This window comes from Gobio gobio (genome assembly GCF_949357685.1).
Source record: "Gobio gobio genome assembly, chromosome: 3".
Lineage (NCBI taxonomy): Eukaryota > Metazoa > Chordata > Actinopteri > Cypriniformes > Gobionidae > Gobio > Gobio gobio.
The window spans coordinates 26,388,879-26,414,426 of NC_137099.1; the positions used below are offsets into that span (position 1 = coordinate 26,388,879).

The following is a 25,548-nucleotide window of genomic DNA, read 5'->3' on the forward strand; positions in this document are numbered from 1 at the left end:
GAAGATGTCCCCACTCACCTGGGGCGGACTCTGTGCTCTGAACAGTATCTCCTGCTGACACCACCGACACACTGTCGACTGGAGTTCCACCGGAGGATGCAGCAGTGGCTGATGGGAGGGATGCAGCTGTGGAGATTGTGCTCATTCCTGGTGAGGGAGCCCCTCCCGCTTTCTTGGGAGCCACAACAACACTCCTGTGAAAGAAGACAAAAGATTGCTAGTTCAAATAAATGCTGTTCTTTTGAACTTTCTATTCACCAGAAAATCCTTTACTGTCAATTAAATAATCAAATAGATGCCGCCTTGGTGAGGAATTAAAGACTTCTTTTGAAAAACATAAACAAAATTGTTCACAACCCCTAACTTTTAAACAGTAATGTGTTATGAAAGAAAATATTTTTCTTTTTTTTTTCTTTTTTTTGTGGGTTGAATGGAGTAAATTTAAAGAATTTGATCCTTGCCTTAGATTTGGTCTATTTTAATGTCTTACAAACAGCTGTGGAAAATAGACTCTGATGCTCTGATAAATACACAGAGCTAGAGAATCAAGTACTCCGTCAAAAAACCATTAGCTCTTGTTCCATCGTCGGCCCTGTAACAATGAGACTGATGATGTCGGCTAAATATGCTGCACATAATGTGATTTAGTATAAAAAGCCGCCCAGCTCACACAACACAAGAAGCCCATTTTCCGTGTTAGTGTAATTAGAGCCCTGTTTCCCTGACACAGAATATTCCATAATGGCAGCATCTATCTTCCGACCAATCAATGGCCTCCCAGCTCCTGTCACTCAGAGCTCTAAACTTTGTGATTGATTAAAGCTGGCGGTGTGTTATGGTCTAGAAGCTACTGTGTGTCGTAGTACAGTGTCATGTCTTGTGATGATCCGATAAACAAGTTCATTGCGGTTAGGTGAAGACCGAAGGACTGATTCTTTAAAAATTCAAGGACAAATTCTTTAAAATCCAGATTCATCCTGAAGGTTGTGGTGTTTGTACACAGTATCAGTCAAACATTTGGACACACTTGACTGAATGTATAATTTCCCAAGATCGTAAAAACGATATAATCTTATGATTTATGGTTAAATGGTTGAAATTAGTTTTGTAGTAATGATTAATATTTAGTTATATTTTATTATGATTCTCATATGGACCAGGGTTTCAGCTAAAATTCAGACACTGAGTCGTTTTAAACTATGAGCGTAGTATATGTGATGTAATAATAACACAAAAAAACAGGTCAAATGTAACATAAAAGCTAATTTATTATAGTTTTCCATGCTTTCCAAAACAAAAAAGGGTAGTCTTTGTTCATTAGTCTTTGGAATTTGTTCTTGGAAACTGTTCTTTCATCCCAAAATTACACAGTGCGAGCAAGCATTCTGGTATCTTCGCTATGGACATTTCCATTTCTATTTGGGTCCAAATTTATGCAACTTTTGCAGGTGAAGCATTGCTCTCAGATGGCTACATCGTGCTCCTCATCCTGCCGTTTATAAACTGGCTGGTTAGGATTTCAAAATTAACAAAGTTGTTTGCTTGGACATATACGGTTGTTGCACTATTGTATACTAGATTGTCTGGTAATGTTTTAGCTACTGTATGTACCACACGAGCACACATCCAAACAATGCAAGAATCAAGGATGTAATAGCAAACAAATTAGAGCACGTTACAAGAGAAACGTGGGAAAAAAAAGCGTACCCAGCTGTGCAATTGCTAACACACTGTTCACAATTCAGACATCGAGTCCATTTTTTATTTGACATTGGAATTTCAAAAAATTTATTTACAGTAAAAAAAAAAATGTAATTACCAGCTAACTTAATGCTGGTATGGTCTATTTTTGTGGTTTTTGCCCCTCTTAGTGCTTAGAGTTTCATTTTGTGCTCCAATAAAGGGTACATTTACACTACAATGATGTACAAAAAATGCAAAAGTTTTTTCTTTGTACAGATGACAACTTTGTCAAAACGATCCCTGTTCACACAGATCTGCAAAAATGACTCAAAACGCTGTACTATGCATGCCAGGTTTGCCACTTTGTAAAGAAAGACTACACGCCTGCGTACATACGCATTCTTTTACAGAGCACTCGTGCCAAACATGCATGCCTAAAGATTATAGACAAGTAATACGCATGTGCATGCCATCACCTTTTTTACAAATTCGCGTTTTTGTAGTTGTTTTCACGGAGATGATAACAGTATCATTTTCAAAAACCTGCACTTTGAAACCAGTTCTCAAAAGTTTGCATTTTCAGGCCCCCAAAACGAAGGTAAAATATCAAATAGTTTTGATTTGTTTGTCATATGTCCATTTATGTTATAACAGTTTTGATGATTCACAATTATTCAATTTTTTTAAAAAAGTAATAATAAATAATGTGTGTGTGTCCAAACATTTAACTACTGTACCTCCGATGCCAAATTATTTTGATAAAAAATCTCATTAAACAAATGAATGCATGTTGATGTAAACTTGGGAGGAAACGTATTAAATGCATAGCAAGTAACCACGGTAACACTTCCAATCCATAATCACATACGGTAAAAAGTTAAAAGACAAAAGAACTCCTCAGTATTTAAGAGCTTTCCTAATGATGTCATGGTTCTCTGTTACATTCTACATTGTCTAGAGGTAAAAATGGAAATGGTTCATATCAGCTGAAAGCCCTGACAGTGCTCTGGCCTTTCACAGCGGCTAGTGTTCAGTTTATCAGTGCTGACAGAAGGGGTAATGCTCCTCTCCAGAACACATCCATAGAGACGCTACAGACTGAGGAGGCACGCTAGCATGAGATAAGAGCCGTCTAGGACAGACTGCTTCAAACGTCCCGCTGGAAGTTGCCTAGAAGCTAAAGCACAGGAATGAGAGTGTTCTCACACCGTTTCTACACATCTGATGTCTCCTTGACTTGAAAATAGCCAGTCCAAGAAAACAAAAGAGGAATTTGTAAAATGGAAGGTTCGCAGTATCATGCTCATGATGACATCAGCATTTGCTGTACAACAGTCCACTGGTCCAAAAACTCTTTTAGAGCATTTCTGTTCTCTCTCAACTGCATGTTTAGCGCTGACCGCTGGTGGGATGGTGGGGGTGGACGGCTGCTGACGGAGGTGGGGTGAGCGGCTGCAGCATCCATCTGCTCAAAGGCGCAGGTTTTAAATTATTCAGCAGACCATTAGCCACACTTAGCCCCAACCCACTACCGCTGTCGGTTAATCAGAGCTGCCAGGTGTATACCACCAGACGAGAGGCCAGTGCTGACCAGCGTCCATGGAGTTTGGATTCCAGACGCTGAATTATTTAGCAGTTTTAACCAACACTCTTGGAGACGACATGTAAACAGCATGTTTCCCGTAATCTGCACGAATGTGAGATTGGGTGTGAGGAAATGTGTGTGAGAACCTGATCTTACTGGACATGAATCGACATTTTGTGCTGATGTTCAACAAGGGCTAAACAATCAGCTTCTTCACATAGAAAAAAAAAATTCTGCTTTAAATGAGCCCTGCTGGTTGTAAGCTTTATACTGTGTTGTTTTATTGCTTGTTTAAGGTAAATAAATCCCCATTGGTGTCATCTTTGGAGGCTAGGTTACAAAGATGATACCGGAAATATACATTTCTTGTAATAGATAAAAACAGACAAGGTCTTTACATTTTGTCAGTATTCCATTATGTCATATTCATTGATTTTATACATTTTACTCTAAATTAAATGGCATATCTAAGCCAAATATAAATTTAAAAAAAATCAATTAATAAATAATGTTAGTTAGACATTCAATGTGATGACAATCTTACATACTATGATTGGATTACCTTGAGTTTGTAAGTTTTAATTAAAACTGTTTAATCATCATTATTTCTTTCATATCCTTTCTATAGTAGACCCAATTAAAAAAAACTGCTGTCAAGAGCATCAGTAATTTCGTTATCTCTGTGACATCCTAACCCTTTCTCCAGTCATATACATTTGGTGACGTGTAAATCAAATTTTGTCCAACAAGTCATTATGACACCATTCACTGGTTTCTGGATCCTATCAGCAAATATTTGCAGACTTCATGTCAAAACAAGGGTGGGGTAAGAAAGACGTATGGTGAAATCAGGATGTCGTTGATAGTAAATTAATTTAACGTCTGTTTTACCCTTGACCCCGGGCCTGTTTTATCTGGGAGACCCTGTATTTTTTTCCATATATAACACTCGTAAATCCTCTGGGATTCAATCATACCATCCTGGGTGTTCCGACTTACACTCTGTTAAGTAAGCATGCATGCATGCCGGCACGGAGTATAACTTTAGTGAAGCTCTGTGTACATAGTATGACACAGTACAACACTAATCACACTTCAGCAAAGGGAACAGTGGGAGAATTCATCGGTCTGGGTTTGAAATATTTGGTTGGTATTTGGTTGGTAATTTATACATATGTGTGGTAGAAGAGTGCAGCGCAAAACATCTCAAAATAGTAAAATCAACGAAATGAGACCAAAAAAGGTGACTCAGAATGATATAGGGAGAGCTGTAAAAAGAGAGGAGAGAGTGAGTGTGGACAAGTGAGTGTGTGTTGAAGAGGCAGAGTATGTGCGTGAGGACTTGCAGAACAGCAGACTCAGATCTGGAGTCATCCAGATAACTCGGCACCTCTCTCGCTGGGGGGGATCCTGAGAGGAGATAAGACTTTCCCTCGCACTATAGAGTGAAATAACTGGGAAGAAGCAGATGAGTATGGCCCAGTTGTATCAAAGGCAGGTGTTGGGAAAAGCCCAGAGTATATTGATAGATCAGTGTTTGTCAACTGGTGGATTGCGACACAAAAGTGGCCATCAAAGAAACAAAAAACGTAATTCTAAAAGTTTTTCCGATGCGAGACTGAAAGATATGCGTGAAAGCTGTTGATTTTTCTGTCAGACACAGTTAAAGTAAAGAGTGCCTGAGAAAAATGTGTTGTCCTGATTCTGTATCTGTGGTCAGATGGGATGTTGTCAAGCTATTTGTCAGTGTCATTATTCAAACATTATTTTCGTAGCTTGTTACGAAATAAAGTCTCTCATCCCAGAAAAATTGACTTTCCAATCCTGTCAGCCGTAATACTTTAGTTTAGTTTATTTATTTATTTAACAGGGACCATACCCAACACAAATGTTGTGTTGTTAGCTAAATAGCTCATTTGCATCTGAGTTTGGTGTTTGATGAGGAACTTGACTGGCCTGCACAGAGCCCTGACCTCAACCCAATAGAACACCTTTGGGATGAATTAGAGCGGAGACTGCGAGCCAGGCCTTCTCGTCCAACATCAATGCCTGACCTCACAAATGCGCTTCTAGAAGAATGATCGAAAAAATTCCCATATGGAGAATATGGAACCTGCATAAACAGTAACATTTTTATTTTAGTCAGCTAGACTTAATTTACTGTGTTCATCCAATGTATTTGTCCAATGTATTTGAATAGACAAAATTATAAAAGGATTATAAAAAAAATAAAAAAAAATAAATAAAACATCTACACATACATACATACATACATACATACATACATACATACATACATACATACATACATACATACATACATACATACATACATACATACATACATACATACATACATACATACATACATACATACATACATACATACATACATACATACATACATACATACATACATACATACATACATACATACATACATACATACATATAAATATATATATACACACTATATTGCCAAAAGTTTTGGAACGCCAACCTTTACACGCACATGAACTTTAATGACATCCCATTGTTAATGGAGTTGGCCCACCCTTTCCAACTATAACAGCTTCAATTCTTCTGCTCCAATTAATCCCAAAGGTGTTCTATCGGGTTGAGGTCCAATAACGCGCCAGGTGGAAAAGCCAGTCTGTGATTGGTTCTCGCAAAAGGTGTAACAGAAGCAGTAGAAATTAATGTACAGAGTTGCAGGGCGAAATCAAATCCCCGGCAGATCAGGCTGGGTTTACCCAGTCTAGTCTGCATGCCTAGGTGCTTGATTTAATACACGTGTGGCCATGGAAGTGATTGGAACACCTGAATTCAATGATTTGGAGGGGTGTCCCAATACTATATTGCCAAAAGTATTGGCACACCCCTCAGTGTACAAGTATATGTTACACTGTAAAAAAAACTCAATTCATTTATATCATATATATAAAATGAATTGAGTTTTTTTTTTACAGTGTACAATGAACCATTAACACCATAGCAACTACCAAGATCAGGACAGCTGTTTGAAAACTTTAATAATTTGACTTCTGTGACAATCAGTTGTTGTTGACAAATAAAAAGTTGTATTTCTGCTTGTCTATAATCACCACCTACTCATGAATTAGAAGAGAAATGCCGGAGGATTTCGATATAAGAGAAGAGGGGTAATACTCCTACATCCTGTGTCATATATCGCGTCATGGGTTATTCTTTTGCAGCAACAGAAGCTAGTAATTTTAGTTTTTAAAGTTTTAAATATGTATATTTTTTGTACACAAACCCATCGCTTCGCTTCAAAAGGCCTTTATTAACCACCTGGAGCCGTGTGGATTACTTTTTTGATAGATGGATGCACCTTTATGGACTTTCACTGCCATTATAAAGCTTGGAAGAGCCAGGACATTTTGAATTCGTCTGAAAGGTCATATACACCTAGGATGAATTGAGGGAGAGTAAATCATGGGCTAATTTAAATTTTTGGGTGAACTATCCCTTTAAGAGAAGCTTGGTTTGACCAAAGACCTGATGGAGGCCCAAGTCCTTTCCAAATGTCTTTATTTCTTAGAGGTGGTGGCAGAAGCGAACTGCAGAGACTGCTGGGAGCTTTGAGCTCATATTCTGCAGGAGCCAGCATAATCCCTGTCCTGATACCAGCAACGTTGTGATACCTGACAGAGCATTCCTCAGATAAAACACAAGGCCAGATCAGAGAGATGTCTCACAGATGCCCAGAGGAAAAAGAAAGGAGAAGAGATGTGTGAGAGCAGGAGGTTAACAGAAAGAAGCTGGCATGAGTGACATGTCACATGTGACATTTCCAACACAAAAGCAAAATCTCCCTTTTTTATTTCTTTCTGTCCGTTTTTCTTTTTGTAATAAACCCTCTGTTTATGTCAGACTTACAAACAGACAATGCAGCAAATAAAAACCAGACACTGTAGACGTCCGCCAACACATAGCAATGGATCTTGTTTCCCAAAGCACCCCACCCTCCCCATGGATCAGCAGTTACACTAAACTCTTTAAAAAACAGACAGTGATACAAAGGAAGAAAAATTTCACAAAAAAGCACAAAACCATTTATGATTGGTGCACATGCAGCCTGACAGCCACCACTTATGTACATGACTGTTCAAAAGTTTGGTGTCAGTAAGAATTTTTTTAAAGAAATAAATACTTTTAGCCTAGAAATCTAGACGCACCCTAGTGGCAGCAAATCTAATTTGCAGCCAGGGTAGTCTAGCAAGTAGCAACTCTCCGTTGGCTTGCGAGCTGGAAAAACCAAACTCTGGTCAGGCCAATCACATCGTGTATAAAGTCGGTGGGCAGGCTTTACATAATGACGGCAGAGTTGTGGCGGTTCCACGTGCTACTCGTAAACAAAGCAGCTGGCGAACAGAGGTCTTTCGAATCGGCTCTGGAAGACTTTGAGTTAAGCTTTTCTTTGAGAAAAGAACGAAGAACGGCACTGAAGTCATTCTTAAAAAAGGAAGATGAGTTCGGAGGTTTGCCGACCGGATACGGCGAAAGTTTAATCTATCAACTACCTCCGCTTCACCTTCAGATCATGTGACACTGAAGACTGAATATAATAAATTTGAATAAATTATATATTAAGTTATATTAAAACAAATTTATTTGAATTATAAAAATATTTTACAATATACAGAATATGTTTTACTCTATTTTTGATCAAATAAATTCAGCCTAAATTAAAGGTGGGGTAAGTGCTTTCTGGTAACCGATGTTGATTTCAAATCACCAAAACAAACACGCCCCTATTTTGATAGCTCCGCCCCACACATGTCCGCCGTATGTCATGTCTTTTGAATAACAACATGCACTGAGCACTCTCTTCTCCCCGTCATTATTAGACACGCCCCTTACTGCTGATTGGCTACAAGTTTGTTTTGGTACTAGGCCAGAGAAACTTTTCTAAAGCAGTTTTGAAATACCATTTACCCCACCTTTAAGTGAGAATAAGCGACTTCTTTCTTTTGATTATTTGTTCATTGCTTAAATAATGGCCAATGTGTTGGCAATACTGTACAAGTCATGCCAATAAGCTTGTTTAAATTTGAATTTGATTTCTTTCAAAAAACAAAAATTTTACCAACCCCAAACAGCAGTGTACAGAATGCTAGGTAATTTGAGGATCGGGCTATTCTGCTCATTCTATATGTTCACTGTAGATTCAGCTCAAATATGATATAATACAAGTTTCAGAACCGTTAACCGAACTGAAAGTTTGAATAAAATTCAAATGTTCTGTTTTTAACACTACACGTCATGCAAATTGACTTCATATTTTCAGTCTTGTTAGATATGAGGAAAACAGCAGCATAACTGTAGTGTTTTTGTTGTTGATTTTTACAATAACAATTTCTGCCCTAACACACACACACACACATATATAAACTAGAGAAAACAGACACAAATCCACTGGTGGAAGAATGGACAAGTGGATGTGTATGCGTCTCCTGAGGCCCATTTTGATGGGCTCTGCTTTTGTAAGGCTGTTTGTTTGTGTTTATAGAACGGCACACTTCCACAGCAGAAGTCAGACACTGTGGGGGTGTCCATCATAAAATGCACACAGACCGCTGCCATAGAAAACATGTTTTTTTGCAAGAAGGCAGAACAAAATGTGTGGACAAAGAACAACGGCTAAAAAAAAAAACAAGGAAAAAAAAGGGTATAAGATTTTTAGCCTCTAGCCAAGCGTTTCATTCTGATTGGCCACTCACCTATCAAAGGAGTGGAACTGGACAGACTGGTCACGGGAGGCATCGCCCACTGCACCCAGAAATCCTGGCGGTATAAGGCTGGGGTCCACCATGATGTCGTCAGAGGGTGCGCTAACGAGACTTCTCAAAATGTCCTTGACATTGACATTTTTTCCTTTGCTGTCTCTATTAGTAACCTCAGAACCTCTTCTGACTTCAGAGGACAAGGTAGACAGGGCTTCGGACACAGCGTCCGGGCCTGTTCGTGTCTCAGCATCACTAGGGGTGGCTGAAGTCTTCTCACCCTCAATGTTAGAGTCTCGACGATGAGGAGACAAACCGTTCTCGAGATCAGACTGAGCACTCTCTGAAAAAACAAAAAAAACCACACTAGTCCACTGCTCAAAAAACAGAATACATGTGTATCTGTTCTGTAGGTTCTCTGGGTTTAATCATATAGCAGTGATGTGTGTGGGTTCAGGTGGTCACCTGTGCTCCTGATAGACTGTGAGCGCTGGGCGTGTCTTTTGTCATTGTGTGGTTCCAGGATATCTCGATATTTGGATACCATGAGTACAGAGATGAAGTAGACCACTGCCAGGGCCAGGAACTGAGCCTGTTTACTGTCCTCCTAAGCACAACACAGAGCAAAACAATTTATGAATTATTTAGAATATTTTATAAATTACAGTAGCTAAACTACCGTTTAAAAGTTTGGGGTCAGTAAATTATTATAATTTTTTTTATTTAATTTTTTATATAATAATACTTTTATTCAGCAGGGATGTGTTAAATTGATCAAAAGTGACAGTAAAGACTAAATTATTAGACTAAGACTAATTAGACTAAATAAATGCTGTTGTTTTAAACTGTGTCAAAAAACTTAAGAAAAAATTTATGTATTGCAGTTTCTACAAAATATTAGTAAAAAAAAAATTTCAAACATTGATAATAGTAATAAATGTGTCTTGAGCACCAAATCAGCATATTATAATAATTTCTGAAGTATCCTGTGACACTAAAAACTAGTAATGGTAGATAAAACTTCTGCTTTGCCATAACATGAATAAATTAAATTTTTTATTACGGTTTTTACTGTATTTTGATCAAATAAATGCAGCATTTGTGAGCGTAAGAGACTTTTAAATTTTTTTATTTACCGGCCCCAAACTTTTGAACGGTTCTGTATAAATGCAAAAACATTGGGTTTCTTCATTTATGGCACTTGTCCTAGTGTTTGATTTTTTTTCTTGTAGAGTGTAACATCTGGATAAGCATTTTGATGCGTTTGTAATAATGGCCATTATATCAGTTACCAGCTATAAAGAAATTATTTCTTTCAGTATGACTCAAGTAGCCCGAACACCAAACCAGAAAGGTGTTTCTTTCAAGTCATTGCACTGTATTATTTCATCTAAACAAATGTATATTTCAGACAATTTTCTTTTCTTTCTGGAGAGCTAAGAATCATGAGATTTTTTTCTGTTTTATACTTTTAACAAAGCAAAACTTAAATCTTTCCTAGTACTCCCAGAGTTACACATACTGCTGTTCCACTGCACTAGAGCAAATAAATGAAACATTAGTAAAGAGATGCAGTAGTTGAATAGGAGTACTGAGTGAAGAGACTCACTACGTCTCTGAACACTACAGCACGTAGACGATTGATGTCCATGTCCTGCAGAAGCCGGTCTAAATCTCTGATAGGAGACATCCCTCCTGTCACAATGTCCACAGGACTCTGCAACACACACAAACACAGTTAACACAGTCTTATTCAGCCTGTCAGCTCAGCACAAAACAAACTCTCAAACATTTTTTTTTTTTTTCAATCAAATTTTCCCACTGATCTAATATTTGATATCGGTTGGATTTTTTATAAACTAGGGAGTCTTTCGTTTTGCTGTTCCACATTTAGACAGTGCTGAGGCACAGAGGCATTCATGCAACAGTTTTGCAAAGATTCTAAATAATAGATGAGCTGTGTGTGGGAGTGTAGGTTACACAACACATTCAGGAAGAAAAGGTGTTTTTTTTTTTTACTGGAACTGCAAGAATCAAGGGTCCAAAAATCCTATTTAAAATTACCATCTGGACAGTAGAGAGAGAGAAAAAGAAAGAGAGAGAGAGAGGTATCCTTGGCATGATGTTGAACTTGCCTGTGCTGGTATAGACTTGGCGGCTCCCAGAAGGCTTTGCTGTCCACGGCTGCTCTCTGCACCAGACTTACCCAGAGTGTGCTGCTGACATTCCAGACAGTTTCTCACAGCCATCGCGCACACTGAGGTGGAGAAAGAGTGTATGAGACAGGGAGAGACAGAGAGAGACTGTGAGAGAGCAGCAACTGAGAGGTAGAAATACAGGGGAAAAGACAACGTCATAGAGATGAAAGGGCACCAGAATGAAAAGATATATAGACTAAAAGAAACATGACATATGAGAAGGTCATAGCAGAATGATGAAAAGGGGCTTAAAACACCACCTCATGAGTGAACTAGTAAAAAAAAGTATATGATATAAATAATTTTTTGAAAAATATGTACATTTCTAAGAAGCTAACAGTGTAACAGTGTAAGTTGCTATGTAGTTGCTGGGGTGTTCTGGGTGCTTTCTAGGGGGTCGCATGGTGGTTGCTTAAAATAATAGATGAGCAAAAACGCCCAAGTCTCAGGTCTGATATTTTAAACGCTAGATATGGCTCAGGTTCCTCATTTAATGTGCAAGTCTAAGGGATGTTTTAACGTCCACCTGGAAGATCATCGTAAATCTGATCACTTAGAAAAGTAATAGCCCACCTCTCCGCAAAAAGCTCCATGATTTCAGGTATCATGCAGCATGTCTGCAGCACAAATGATGTAGGATGAGTTAAACAACACTAGTGTTCAAATGTTTGGGGCAGTAAGGTGTTTTTAAAGAAATTAATACTTGATTCAGCAACGACACATACATTGATCAAAAGTGACAAAGAATTGTACATTGTTACAAAAAAATATTTTATGCTACTACCCTTTTAAACTTTCTATTTGTCATGGAATCCTGAAAAATTGCATTACCGTTTCAACAATCAATGATCAAATTTAAACAAATAAATGCATAAGTGGTGAGTGGTGAGCATAAGACACTTTCAAAAGCATTACAAAAATTGTAGCAACCCCAAACTTTTGAACATTAATGTAGGTTGCTAAGGACTTCATTTGGACAACTTTAAAGGTGATTTTTTTTTTTTTTTTTCAATATTTCAATTTTTTTTGCACCCCCAGATTCCAGATTTTCAAATAGTTGCATCTCAGCCAAATATTATCCTATCCTAACAAACATACATCAATGGAAAGCTTATTTATTCAGCTTTCAGATGATTGAAAAATGTTACCCTTAAGACTGGTTTTGTGGTCCAGGGTCACATTTTATCTAAATAGACTAAAGGTAAAAAACTGAAATCTAAAAAAAAAAAAGCAAAAAAAAATATTATATAGCTAAAGATTACATTTGCAAGTCTTATTAAATTATTATTAGTTTTTTTTGTGTGTGTGTGTGTTTTTAAAGATAAATATAATTGAGTGTTAGATAATAGCAAAGGTCATCTAAATGACTATGCAAAAGTAAATATTAATTACTGGCCAATATATAACCAATATCTACTTATCCAGATAAATTGAAACATCTCTAATATTGGCTGATAACTAATATGATACCAATATATCATGAATCCCTACTTAGCAAGCAACACTACAAAATAAGACGCATAAAATAATGTGATATGAATTAACAAATTAACAAGGATACAAAAACACTGAAACATGCAGCAAAATAGGTCTTCTGCAAGACATAACAGTCGCGTAGATTTGAAAAAGAAAAACACATTAAACTGTATGAGGTTTGCAAAACAGATGACGTTGCTTATTCTGTGTTTAATCATTTTGGCTGGCTTCCCACCACCATGGTGCAGAAAAATCCACTTACTGCGTTTAATTTGATGTATTGCATGCTATATGTAAGATCAGTACGGTGCATGTGTGTGTGTTTTCGTTTTAATGTACTGCACATGAGTTTGACTTTTTACTGCACAATGTGTGTGCGTGACTGTGCATGCGTATGACTCTATTCAACCCTCTATCCTCTCATACCTTGACAACTGACAAATGTAAACTCCAAAACGCTTAGATTAAAGGTATTATTCCAGCGCTGGAACCAACCAGCTTTTTCCATTAGGCTTTCTAGTCATTTGAACGAAAGAGCAAGCGAAAGAGAGAAAGAGAGCTATAGAAGGAGAGATGGCGGGCAAAACCTTGTTACAGATCCCAAATCAGATTACACACAGGCAGACCTCATCAAATATTCATTTTATACTTTAGCCCTCCTAAAAACAGGCTTCAGTTTCTCTCTCACTCCACCAATCAGGAAGCTCCACCCTGCCTTTGCTACACACTGCCGAGTCGATTTAACACACCGGCCATTTTGTTCAGTGGGTTTGGGGGTTACATGGGAGAGAGAGCCGATGTGGCAAAGCGGAGGGGTAGTAGAGTGGAAAAGTGTTATGGTGTCTAGATAGCTTCAGGGAGGGTCATGTAGTGTGTGTGTGTGTGTGTGTGTGTGTGTGTGTGTGTGTGTGTGTGTGTGTGTGTGTGTGTGTGTGTGTGTGTGTGTGTGTGTGTGTGTGTGTGTGTGTGTGTGTGTGTGTGTGTGTGTGTGTGTGTGTGTGTGTGTGTGTGTGTGTGTGTGTGTGTGTGTGTGTGTGTGTGTGTGTGTGTGTGTGTGTGTGTGTGTGTGTGTGTGTGTGAGTGTGTGTGTGTGTGTGTGTGTGTGTGTGTGTGTGTGTGTGTGAGTGTGAGAGAGAGAGAGAGAGAGAGAGAGAGAGAGAGAGAGAGAGCGAGCGAGAGCGATAGAGAGAGCGATAGAGAGAAATGAATAATGTAACCAATCTAAACGGCTGGATTTCTGTTATGTGGTCTATAACGCTGCAGTACAGTTTGTGATACATGGACACATAAAAGAGGAGGTGCCTCAGGCTACAAAACAGCCATTAGAGTCAATGGCCTGATGACGGTCGTCATTTTAGAGCACTGCAGTGTGGAGAGCTTATAATAACACTATCAGAGAACTCATACAAAACAGAGAGAGAGAGAGAGAGAGAGAGAGAGAGAGAGAGAGAGAGAGAGAGAGAGAGAGAGGAGTGGGGATGGAAGGTAAAGGTAGTTATTAACTCTACCAAAATGAACCAATAGAGAGAATTCAATGAGCAAAAAGGGCTGTGCTCCAAAACCTTGCGAGCTGCCTCAGTGATCCAGATATTTAGCTTGATCAAACTTTATTATAATCAATAGCAAGTTGAAACAGATTGAGGGAAAAAAAAAAAAACATTTCAAAAGGATCCGATGAATTGTGAGTGAGCAGAGAAGGAAAATATATTTTAATATAATTAAAAAAAGTAATCTATTTTATAGTTAAAAACTGAACTTTCAGCAGCTACGAGTCACATGATCCTTCAGAAATTATTCTAATATGTTGATTTGGTGTTCAAGTAACATTTCCAAATTATTATCAGTTATTGAAAACAGTTGGAAAACTGTTTCTGTAAAATTATAAATGATCCCTTTTGATTAATTTAATGTGTCCTTGAGGAATAAAATTATTTTTGTTCTTTATAACAAAGAAATTATTTTCTTTTAAAAATCTTACATAGTTTACTGGTTGTTCAAGAGCCTAACCCCAATTATGTGCAATAGCTAACAAGCCTTAATATAAAAACAAAAATCCTCAAGGCCCAGGTATACTCTGTTTTCTCTGTCTCCACTCCTAATGCGCATGCATTTCAAAGTATACTCCATCAATGATGAGTGTGGATGAACACACGGCATGTGCACACTACCAGCGCGTACACACTTTCTTTTTAAGCGCTCAAATAACTTGTTTATGCACTTTTGTCCGTGCAGACACAAACATCTGATTGCACATGGACAATGTGCACAGTGGACTGTGCTGATGACGAAAATCATATGTGAGCTAGAACAGAACACGGACGAAGGAAGTATACTTTTGGCTTTAGCAAACACCACAAAAAAAAAAGACAGAAATAAGAGATTTACCCAAACGTAGGCATTGTCTTAGGATTCCTCCAGAAGACATGTTCTTCTCTGCTTCGATTTCATTGAAGTTGAGTGAACTGGCGAAGATTAGCACGTCCACGAGACTGATGAGCCTCTGCAAGAACATCAGTGACGCCTCCACAGCCAAACCATGAGATGGCTCGATATTCTCCAACTCATGCTGCAAGACAGTGTAATCATCATCATCATCATTACTGTAACTGCAGCCTTCATCATCAGCACTATCTTCAATCAAATCTCCATAATGCACTGATGGTCAACTTTATCATCACCCTCACATTTCATTATCACCGCTATTGTAATCAAAGTACTCTACTCACCACCATTAAAGTAATATAAATGATAAACAATAAGAAGGGTCAGCACACTCTCTTCTATCTAAAGAGATTTGTGATCATTTTTTATGATGTCACGCCATGCGTTACGCCATGCGTTAAGGTTTCTCTCAAACTTTTACTTGATGTGAGAACTGCTGTGAATGGCATGGAATACCACATTTCCTATGTTGATTGTGAGGCAAAATCTGCAGAAATTTGGTCTGATTTTCACGTGTTTAGTCTGTTTAGACCAATACAAAAAAACAGGTGAAATACCCGTTACCCAGGGTACTCCAGGGAACAAAGCATCGGGCGACTGTCTGTTTCTGACAGCCGTTGACACAGAGAAGGAAAGTCAAACATTATTTACATGTTACAGCCATTCTGATCAGAGTACAGAGACAAATACATATTATTCTTAATAGCTACTCACTATTGCTAAATAGTGCTAAAATGTTTGTTTTATTTTTGCTTTTTTTTGTAGCAGCGACTCTGCCCACGTGACCCTTTTTTTGCGGTGTGATGAAAAATGTATTTATTATTATTTATTTTTTTAAACCTGTCACATGGACTGCATCCAAATGTTTGTGACAGACTGAACAGACGCATTAACAGCTGTTCATACAAATTAAAATGTTTATGGCACTGAATATTTGTCTTGGTGTGAATAGGCTACTCAAATTAGTCAAATATTAAATAAAGTACTAGAGAACGGGCAGGAGATGTAGAATTTCATGAATGGCAGGCAGATCACTGCAGAAATCTGCTGAGCTTTCTGCTGACTTCCACAAGTGTAGATTCCATGCAGGCTTGAAAAAAAAAAATCACCAAACTGATGCCCAAAAAATAAAGGAAGTCATCAGACAAGTATGGTGGACTAACTTAATTATGCAAACATTCTAGCTGTTTTTTTTTTTTTAGAGTGACTGAAATAAGTAGAGGCAAGGAAAGAGTGGTAAATCGTGTGTACAATGGACATGATCGCGTCACACTAAAAAAGCTTGAGGATATGTAATTAATGTCGGCAACTTAATGTGGAGCTGGTCCAACGTATCCCATGTAGACAGTATCACTGATTATAATTGGTTCAATTTCCTTTCGACGCAAAACGACAACCCGCTTGCTTCGGGTGTAGATGGGATCTGAGACACACACTCATACTAACCGAAGAGGAGGTGGCTGCAGACAGCAGAGGAAGGATTCCTCCACAGGCCATGATGAGGTTGTCCACCACCTGAGAGACGAGATGGATGGTGTTGTGCACAAACACCACATTCTCGCTGCTGTTCACAAAGTCCATAACGGTCTTAGTTGAATGACTGTGGGGAGAAGTATGAAAATCAGTTATGAAACAACCTGCTACTGAGGCAGCTGAAGGGTAATTACAAACAATACCATATTTGACTTAATGATGACAAATACAAATTTACAAAAAAAGAAGTTATTAAAAAAAGCACATTTCCCGAGCTCAAAGTCGCTGAATAGGAGCATGATATTGTAATGCAATGTTCCAGGTTAACTTAAAGGGTTAGTTCACCCAAAAATGAAAATTGTGTCATCATTTAGTCACCCTCAAGTTGTTCCAAACCTGTATGAGTTTCTTTGTTCTGCTGAACACAAAAGAAGATATTTTGAAGAATGTTTGTAACCAAGCAGATAGAGCAAACGTTGACTACCATAATATTGTTTTCCCTACTATGGTAGTCAATGGTTGCTCGATCTGCTTGGTTTCAAAATATCTTCCTTTGTGTTCAGCAGAACAAAGAAACTCATACAGGTTTGGAACAACTTGAGGGTGACTAAATGATGACAGAATTTTCATTTTAGGGTGAACTATCCCTTTAATGTCTATAAACAGCAACTGTTGAATAGCACCAAAAGTGATTTCTACTCACCCTTTAAAGTGCGGTCACATTGGCAAAATTTCATCAAATTTTCACAGGAAAAAAAAAGTCATTGTTTTTGTCAATAATGTAGCAATGTATGAAGCATGTATGAAGTTCTGTTGGTCAACGCGTGAATTCATGTCACCAACCTGAAACGATGTGAAATCTGTGCAGGGAAATCTTTTGCCCTCACATGAAATTGCTGATCATGTGGATTACCAGACTAAATGTGACCACACCTTAAGTTTGTTATTATACTTTTTTTTTTTTTTATCAAGATTAGATTTTTGGTTCTTAGTGTTCCTCTCACCTTCTCCACATCTGCACATCTGTCTCAATGGAGAACAGCAGGTCGGTTAGAAGACGCTGGTGCATGTGAGACCACTTGAACTCTGGGATACGGAACATGGTGGACCGTGCCGAAGACGAGCCCTCATTGCCCTGACCTGTGGGGCTTGAGGCAGCTTGATCTGAGCTCAGGTTCTGCAAAAGAGGCATTTATTATTCTAACACTTGTTTTATATGACCAAACGAAAAAGTATTTTATTTGCCACATCAAGAATCTCCATTTTAAATACAATCAATACATTCTGTGAATTACTGTAAGTATCAACCTGGGTCAAGTTCCTCTGTTTTTAATATTGCAAAACTTACTGTTGTTGAGGTGTGCTTTAGCTCTAGTCTCTCGGTGTCTGAGGCCACACTTGACACATCCAGTCTAGCAATTTTAATCTCTTTGGTTTTAGTTGCCGAGCTCTCAGTCCCTGCTGCTTTCAGAGTGTCTTGGTTAGTTCCTGGATCCTGTGGGATACTCTCAGTGCTAGGGCTAACCTCTGCCGTTGACGTATCGGCTACATCTGGAGGACGTACTTCTGCTGCCTGTTCTGCCTCAACAGCACCATGACCCTCTGTAGTCTGTGTGTGAAGCTTGGTCTCATCGGTGGAGGTGCTTTGGTTTAAATCAACCTCCACCATGGGAGCCGATGTATCCTTGGTTTCCTCTGCCTTCTCATTTTCCATGGGCTTCTCAACTTTTTCGGTTTCTAGCTTGATATCTTTATCCTTTCCATCATCTTTCTTTTCAACACCATGGTCATCCATCTCACCAGCTGTAGCTGAAACAAATGAGGACTCCTCTGTGCTGTCATCACTGACCTTCATGAAGTTGCTGACTGAGGAAACATCAGGGCTATCGTCATTCATGACTGAGGCACCAGTCATGCTAGTATCCTCAGAAGAAGCATCTGTGGTTTCTTCCACTTTGGCTTCCTTTAAAGCTCCAGGAGAAGAATCTCCAGGTCCTTTCTCTTTATCTTCTCCCTGAGTATTTAGTTCAGTTTCAGTATTGCTTGTTTTACCATCATCTTCATCTGACATCTTCACAGCTTCAGTGTCAACTTTGGCATCCTTGTCGTTTGCAGTCTGTGTACTTTCAGCATCATCTGCTACACTCAGATCTGATCTCTCTTTCTCTTTAACTCTACCTTCAGTCATCGTAATTTCAGTCTCAACTCTTTCCATCCCAGTGTTAGCCTCCATTTTATGATTGTCTTCCATATTTTTAATTTCATTATCCTTTCCTGGTTCTCTCAAAGTGTCCTGTTCATCTTTATTCCCTTCCTCTGTCTCTGGTGAGGTGGCAATGTCCTCCTGTCTCTCTTCCTCATCTCTGGCCAGAATGTTGGACACTGTCACAGGGATCTTGGTCCGCATCTCACCGTCTGTAGGCTGATTGTTGACCTGCTCCTCTACGCGTAGCTCAATTACAGTTGATGGAGCTGTCTCCTCTGCATGCAGCTCACCATTGGCCGAGGCAAGGAATTGAGAATCGTGACTGGCACCAGAGATAGTTCTGATTCTGCTTTCAGATCCCTCAGAACCCAACCGCTGGTACTCAAGAAACATGTGGGCCAGATTCTCTTTGTGTTGCTCAAAGGTGACCTGATGAAACAAGCAGTAAGAGTGTTGGGAGGAATGTTAATTATGCAGAGCAGCAGACAGAATGCTGTCATCAAGACAAACTAAAAAGACATCAGACACAATCAAGAACTTTAGAAGAAGATCAAGCAACCAAAAAAATCTGATGTTTAAACTCACTGTCTTGTCTGTTTAAATCTACCATCCCAATGTAATATTTTTTTTGTTTATTATTATCAACTACTATTTACCTCTCCATTCAGATTTGAGGACAAGAACTGTTGTATATAATATAATATAATTAATATAATATAATTAATATAATATAATATAATGAATATTATATTATATTATATTATATATTATATTATATGATGTTTATTATATTATATTATATTATATTATATTATATTATATTATATTATATTATATTATATTATATTATATTATATTATATTATATTATATTATATTATAATATAGTATAATGTTTCACAAATATATACAGTAGTGTGCAAAAGTCTTAGACACGTTAGTATTTTCAACCAAAAATTATATCTTTTGCTGAAGTGTGTCAGTAGAAAATATCACTGAAATATATTTCAAAACATTCCATTCGCCAGTAATTGTAATAATCCAGTGAGATTTACTCGGTTCTTCTGGATTTAGTCTGTCTCAGTTAAGTTTCTTCATGTAATCCCAGATGGGCTTGATGATGGTGAGATCAGATCTCGGTGTCGAGCACCGGCTGTTGTCAGGCTCCTTGTGAATATAAAAAATAAATCTCACTGGATTATTACAAATAATGGCAAAAAGAATGTTTGGAAATGTAAACTGATATTTCCTACTGACACACTACAGCAAAAGATACAAATAACTGGCTAAAAAACTTCTTTGTAACATATTGAAAGCTATGGTATCCAGGGTAATGTTGACATACCACCACGTAGAACAAACTACATCCAACAGGAGAAACTGTTGACAAGAGGAAGCTGTCTAAAAGGGATGTACAGGTACTGACCCAGATTGTATCCAAAAAAACATAAAACAACTGCCCAACTCACTGCAGAATTAAATGCTCAATTTTACTCTCCTGTTTCCACCAAAACTGTTCGTCGGGAGCTCCACAGGGTCAATATTCATGGTCGGCTGCTATAGCAAAATCTTTAATGCAAATATGGGCTGTGGACAATGTGAAATGTGTTGTTCTCTGATGATTGTCCACCTACACGGTCTTTGCAAAATCCATGGAAGTTATGGTCTGATCTCTGGAGAAGCCCCAAAGAGGCTTAACACCCAGACAGTTGCGTGCCCAGAGTGAAGCACGGGGGTGGATCAGTGATGGTTTGGGCAGAAAAATCACGCCATTCTCAACTGTGCTTGATGGCGGTGTCACTGCCAACGACTACCAAACCATTCTGGAGGACCATGTGCACCTAATGGTTTAAACATTGTACCCTGAAGCGGGTGCCATGTATCAGCATGATAATGCTCCAATACACAGCAAGACTTGTGACAGAATGGTTTAATGAATATGAAAGTGAAGTTGAACATCTCCAATGGTCTGCACAGTCAGTAGAACTAAATATTTTTGAGTGACTTTGGGTTTTTTTGGAAGAGCAAATCAGAAAAAAATTGGCCTTCACCAGCATCACATGGCAACCTGTCCACTGTTCTGGAAGAGGAATGGCTCAAAATCCCTCTGGCCACTGTGAAGGACTTGTATCTGTCATTCCCAAGATGAACTGATGCTCTATTTGGCCAAAAAAGGAGGCCCTACACCATACGTATAAATTATTGTGGTCTAAAACCAGGTATTTCAGTTTCATTGTCCAACCCCTGTTTTTATTTTAAGTACTTCTGTGGCGCATTTGTATAAATTACACTAGGCCATTGAGAACATGTTATGCGTTTATTAATTTACCAGGTGTCATTAATGTAGATAAACATTATAGATTATAAATAATTATTACTGCAAATAATAAACCTTATAAAAACTATTTACCTTTCAAGGTTATTTATCTTTCAATGCATTATTTGTTAGACATTTGTCCTGTAAAGAAATCTTAATTTATTTATTTTTTTAATCAATTCTGGTTCTGGCACTAAATTAAAAAAGTAACATCATTTTTGTTAGTTTTTTTTCCCCTCAAGGCCAGTAAAAATGTCAATAGGGCAGGTAATAATCTGACCAGGCCAGTAGATACAAAAAAACTCTGAAAAGAGAGATGATGTTGTGTGTGTTTAGTACTGCAATTAGCAGCAGACAGTGCACAGCATCTGAAGAAATACAGCAGAAGTCTGAACACACCAAAACACACCTCAATTTATCAAAAGAACACAACAGACAGAAAGTCAAACACACCACTGGGGAAACGAGAAACAACTTGCAGCTTCCACACCAATGCTGGCATTTGCACTTAGGCAAGAAAGCCTTATTATACGTAATTAATTGGCCGTTATTGTTCTAAATTAGCCTGCTACAAGCCTGGTCATTAATCTTCCATGTGGTCTGACTGGTAATCCATGGCTGTTTGCTCGGAACGGACAGCTTTGAAATGCATTGCTAGTTTAGTAGTTTTCTTTCTCTTCTGACTCTCTTCTTTGGAATAGCAAGATCACAAGTGAGGGCTCAATTCAGCATTTAGCTATTAAACCCAAATGCTTTATTTTCAGAAAAACATTGCCCTCCTTTGTGACTGGATACCAAATAAAGGGATATGCATAGTATAAAAGTCCAAACATATCAGCAAGGCCTGCGAGGCATTTAAGGATTTGAAAAATGAAAGTTAAAACTCATGTAAACCACTAAGGGTTTAAAAAGCTGCACATGAGGCCCCATATTATCCTGTTAGGTACTATCTTCAAGAATCAGTAAGTATACCATATGCTGTTAAATGTTTAAAAAAAAATCTTCATATGTACACTAAAGCACCTCATTGTCTGGCAGCCTGCTACAATGCATATCGTACCAGTAAAGTATTACATCATGTGAAAAGCATTACTTACCTTACTATAACCGGCATTCAATACATGTGAGCCCTTGGCGTGTTGTGGAGATAAAGTTACTCTGGAAAGGGGGCAACTATAGAAATGTGGTTTTGAAATGTAGTCGGTATGCCACCGGGTGGGCTAGACATCAGTTTTAATTTCATCTAATTTAAATCCGGTCAGCTCTTTAGACATGGGATATGGGGAAAAAAACTACAATTCATCTAAGTATACAGTGCAGGTTTCATAATGTGAGAGCGAGCTTTGTATGACCAGGTTGTCTGGTTGCGAAATATACAACTTAATTCAAATCCTTTTTCAAGTGGCTTGTTATAAAAATATAAATAATTCAATAATTAACCAATTCAACTTTACCCGTAAGCGCAAATCCTTGAGTAATAAACATAAAATAGAGTATTACAATATTACAAAAAAATATCATGTCTAGGATTGCTTGAATTTATATTAAATACATTTTGCACTTTACCTTTGAAAAATCCTAAATGTGAGAGTTAAATAAATATACATAATCCCTAAGTCTATAGGGAAGATTTATCCAGTATCAGACAGTGATGATCCAGCTGAACTTGCAATCAGACTGCAAGCTCAGCAACAGACCGTAACGGTGCTAAAATCACTGATCTTAGATCAGCAGGGAGCAGTCGGCCACAGACTTTCACAGTAGGGCCAGTAGGGAGCCCCATTTAGATCAATAGATAGTGAGTAACCGCAAAACAAAGGGGAAATAGGGACCCTGAGAATGCTCTAATTGGATTAGCTAAATGTGATTCCATTCCTACAAAAATCAATGTGGTCGGCAGACTGAATCCCTTCTCTTCTGTCCAAAAGACACTGTTAGTTTTCTTTTTTCCCCCTTCGATACTCTCACAGCTGTCTGCATGAGTGTGGAATAAAGGTACACAGAGAGAGACTCAGGATAGACAGACAAGCAGAAGGACACTCTTGTTTTCCAGTTAAAACAATAAAAAAGCAGATTTTAATATATATTTATTTATTTTTTTACTTTTTTCTAACTATGCTTATTCTTACAAGAAGTACAAATTTAACCAAATCTTATTTTACAAAAATATGAGGAAGAAAAGGATTGTCATCTTTGACATTTTTAAGACTGATAAATAAATAAATAAATAAATAAATAAATAAATAAATAAATAAATAAATAAATAAATAAATAAATAAATAAATAAATAAATAAATAAATAAATCAGGTCGGTCATAAAACATTACCTCAAAAAAAATTTTAAACGTTGCTTTTGTGATGGTATAAGCCAGCAAAATGAATGTCAAGGAAGTGATTGGTTTATCAATGTCAATGTCTTTAAACAGTCAATGTTATCCATGTCCTAAAGCCAGTTTGCTTGCCAACCTATGAGTTTATTCAATACAGACCGGCTGCAGGTATGCCTCTATCTTTACAAGCAATGTCCCAATACTGGAATCCATTGTCTTCTAAATCCATAGTATTGCTGTTTTCAAGCACGATAAGCAACTTCATGACACCAGAGAATAGGCTTGACGTTCTTAGGCAGGTCATGCCCTCCAACATCTCCATTAGGCCCAGAATCTCACTAATGTGACCAAAGACAAGCATCATTTTCTTGTTGGATAATGGGATTTTAGTGTTAAAGTTTAGGAAATAAACTCCTGGTAATGTCAAAAGGAAGGAGTATAAAAGTAAGTCCCTGTAATTGTTAGAAGCCAAAAATGGAGGAAGGATATAAATAGTGGCATACAGTACAAGTCAAGTTAACTACAAAATACTATCCTCCCTCAAGATATCATATGAATCCTTATTTTTACATTTTTAAATCCCTGTGGTGAAAATCAAGTTTTAATGTTGTTTATATTTCTATGTGGTGTTTTTAATATGCTATAAGACAAACCACGTATTTTCAGTATTTCCCCCTTAAAATGCAGTGAACCAAAAACGCGGTTTTAAATTGCAGGTGTTTCTGATGTCACAAACTACCTTGTAACCAATCACGTCAACGTGCGGGCGGGCTTTAGCATATCATCATTACTATGCTGTGAAGCAGGGGAGCCTCAAGAGAACCCAGGGTATGTTTTTATGTTGATATGAAAATGATGTATATTGAAATGTTATGATGAACTATATGCCTATAAGTTGTTCAAAGCATTTCTAAGGAAGGAGATTTTTAGAAAGACGCTGTCTGACTCTGAGTTGGTGAACAGGAACATGGTTTGTGTAACATTATTAACACATTATTAACTGTTTGATAATGTAGTAAAGCAAAACCCAAATAATTAAAATTACTGTTATGTGTCCGACGTTGTAGAGAGCGATACATAAACACGTTATCATTCAGATACATCGAATTTACAAGCGAGCCTGTATAATTCACCCTTCCACTTCTTCTGAATCAGTTTCTGGTTTAAACACATATGGCTTGCCATTGTGCAATGTTTACTACGAGTGGATCTCTGCAAACGGTGCTCACTGCAGAGTGAAACGCCGTCCAGCGATCTCTGAGCATATTCATGGATCAGTGTATACTAAATGAAGCAAGAGTGTAGAGTTACATTCAAGCTATTTTAAGGCATGAATAAAACAATTCACAAGAAAAAAACTTTAACCTATGTAATTTTGGTGATCAGAGATGAGTTTTAAGGGATAAAATTACTTTAATAAATATGATATATTTCATTATTTACTTTAAAATACAATATATTTTAGGATTATTGCTTTATTTTTCAGTTTTGTAAACAAAAGTTTGAGATGCTGAAATAATGTACTGTACTCCAAAAAAAAAAAATCAAGAAATAAATGCTTCTAACTAATTGATGACATTTCTCCAGGACACTTTCTCCTTCCCTTGGAGAACACAAAAGCATAGTGAGATGCCCCTGAGGTCACAGAACTCTCATTCTAGGCAATACAGAAAGAAACTAAAGGCTCCAGGGGAGCAGCCACTTTTTCAGGGCCATTACAACATCTCCTTCACCCATTAAGATGTTCCTTACAATGGAACAGAAGAGTGCTGACTAGGAAAACATGAAGGGCACCAAGTCTTTCACAAGGTGATCACTTCCAACAGAAAATTGTCCCTACAGTAACTGTGTGGAGCTAAGTCTCATTTATGTGCAGTGCTGGGACAGGGGCACCTTGGGTAAGCTGTGGTGTCAGCAGGCCCATCTGCAGAAACATCTGTCTGCCTACAATGAGCTGGCTGGAGAGGAGAGGAGACTTCATCTCCCATGACACACACATGCTGAGTAAAACGCAACAAGCAGATAACAGCACACTTGCTAAAGTCTTTATTTTAAGAGTATGTTTTATGTAGATCTCCTAAGATTAAAAAAT

The 25,548-nt window shown here is 37.8% G+C and overlaps 1 protein-coding gene across 1 annotated transcript in view; it reads right to left on the reverse strand.

Moving 5' to 3' along the window:
- The window catches only part of lrba (LPS-responsive vesicle trafficking, beach and anchor containing), a 271,239-nt gene that overhangs the window by 163,251 nt on the left and 82,440 nt on the right, over positions 1–25,548 (reverse strand). The window contains exons 22-30 of the mRNA XM_079813173.1: positions 17,953–19,239; positions 17,609–17,781; positions 16,578–16,731; positions 15,075–15,255; positions 11,151–11,272; positions 10,625–10,732; positions 9,481–9,622; positions 9,013–9,358; positions 19–194 (exon numbers count right to left, since the gene is read on the reverse strand). Coding sequence (XP_079669299.1) covers positions 19–194; positions 9,013–9,358; positions 9,481–9,622; positions 10,625–10,732; positions 11,151–11,272; positions 15,075–15,255; positions 16,578–16,731; positions 17,609–17,781; positions 17,953–19,239 — 2,689 coding nt within the window. The remainder of the gene's footprint in view (positions 1–18; positions 195–9,012; positions 9,359–9,480; positions 9,623–10,624; positions 10,733–11,150; positions 11,273–15,074; positions 15,256–16,577; positions 16,732–17,608; positions 17,782–17,952; positions 19,240–25,548) is intronic.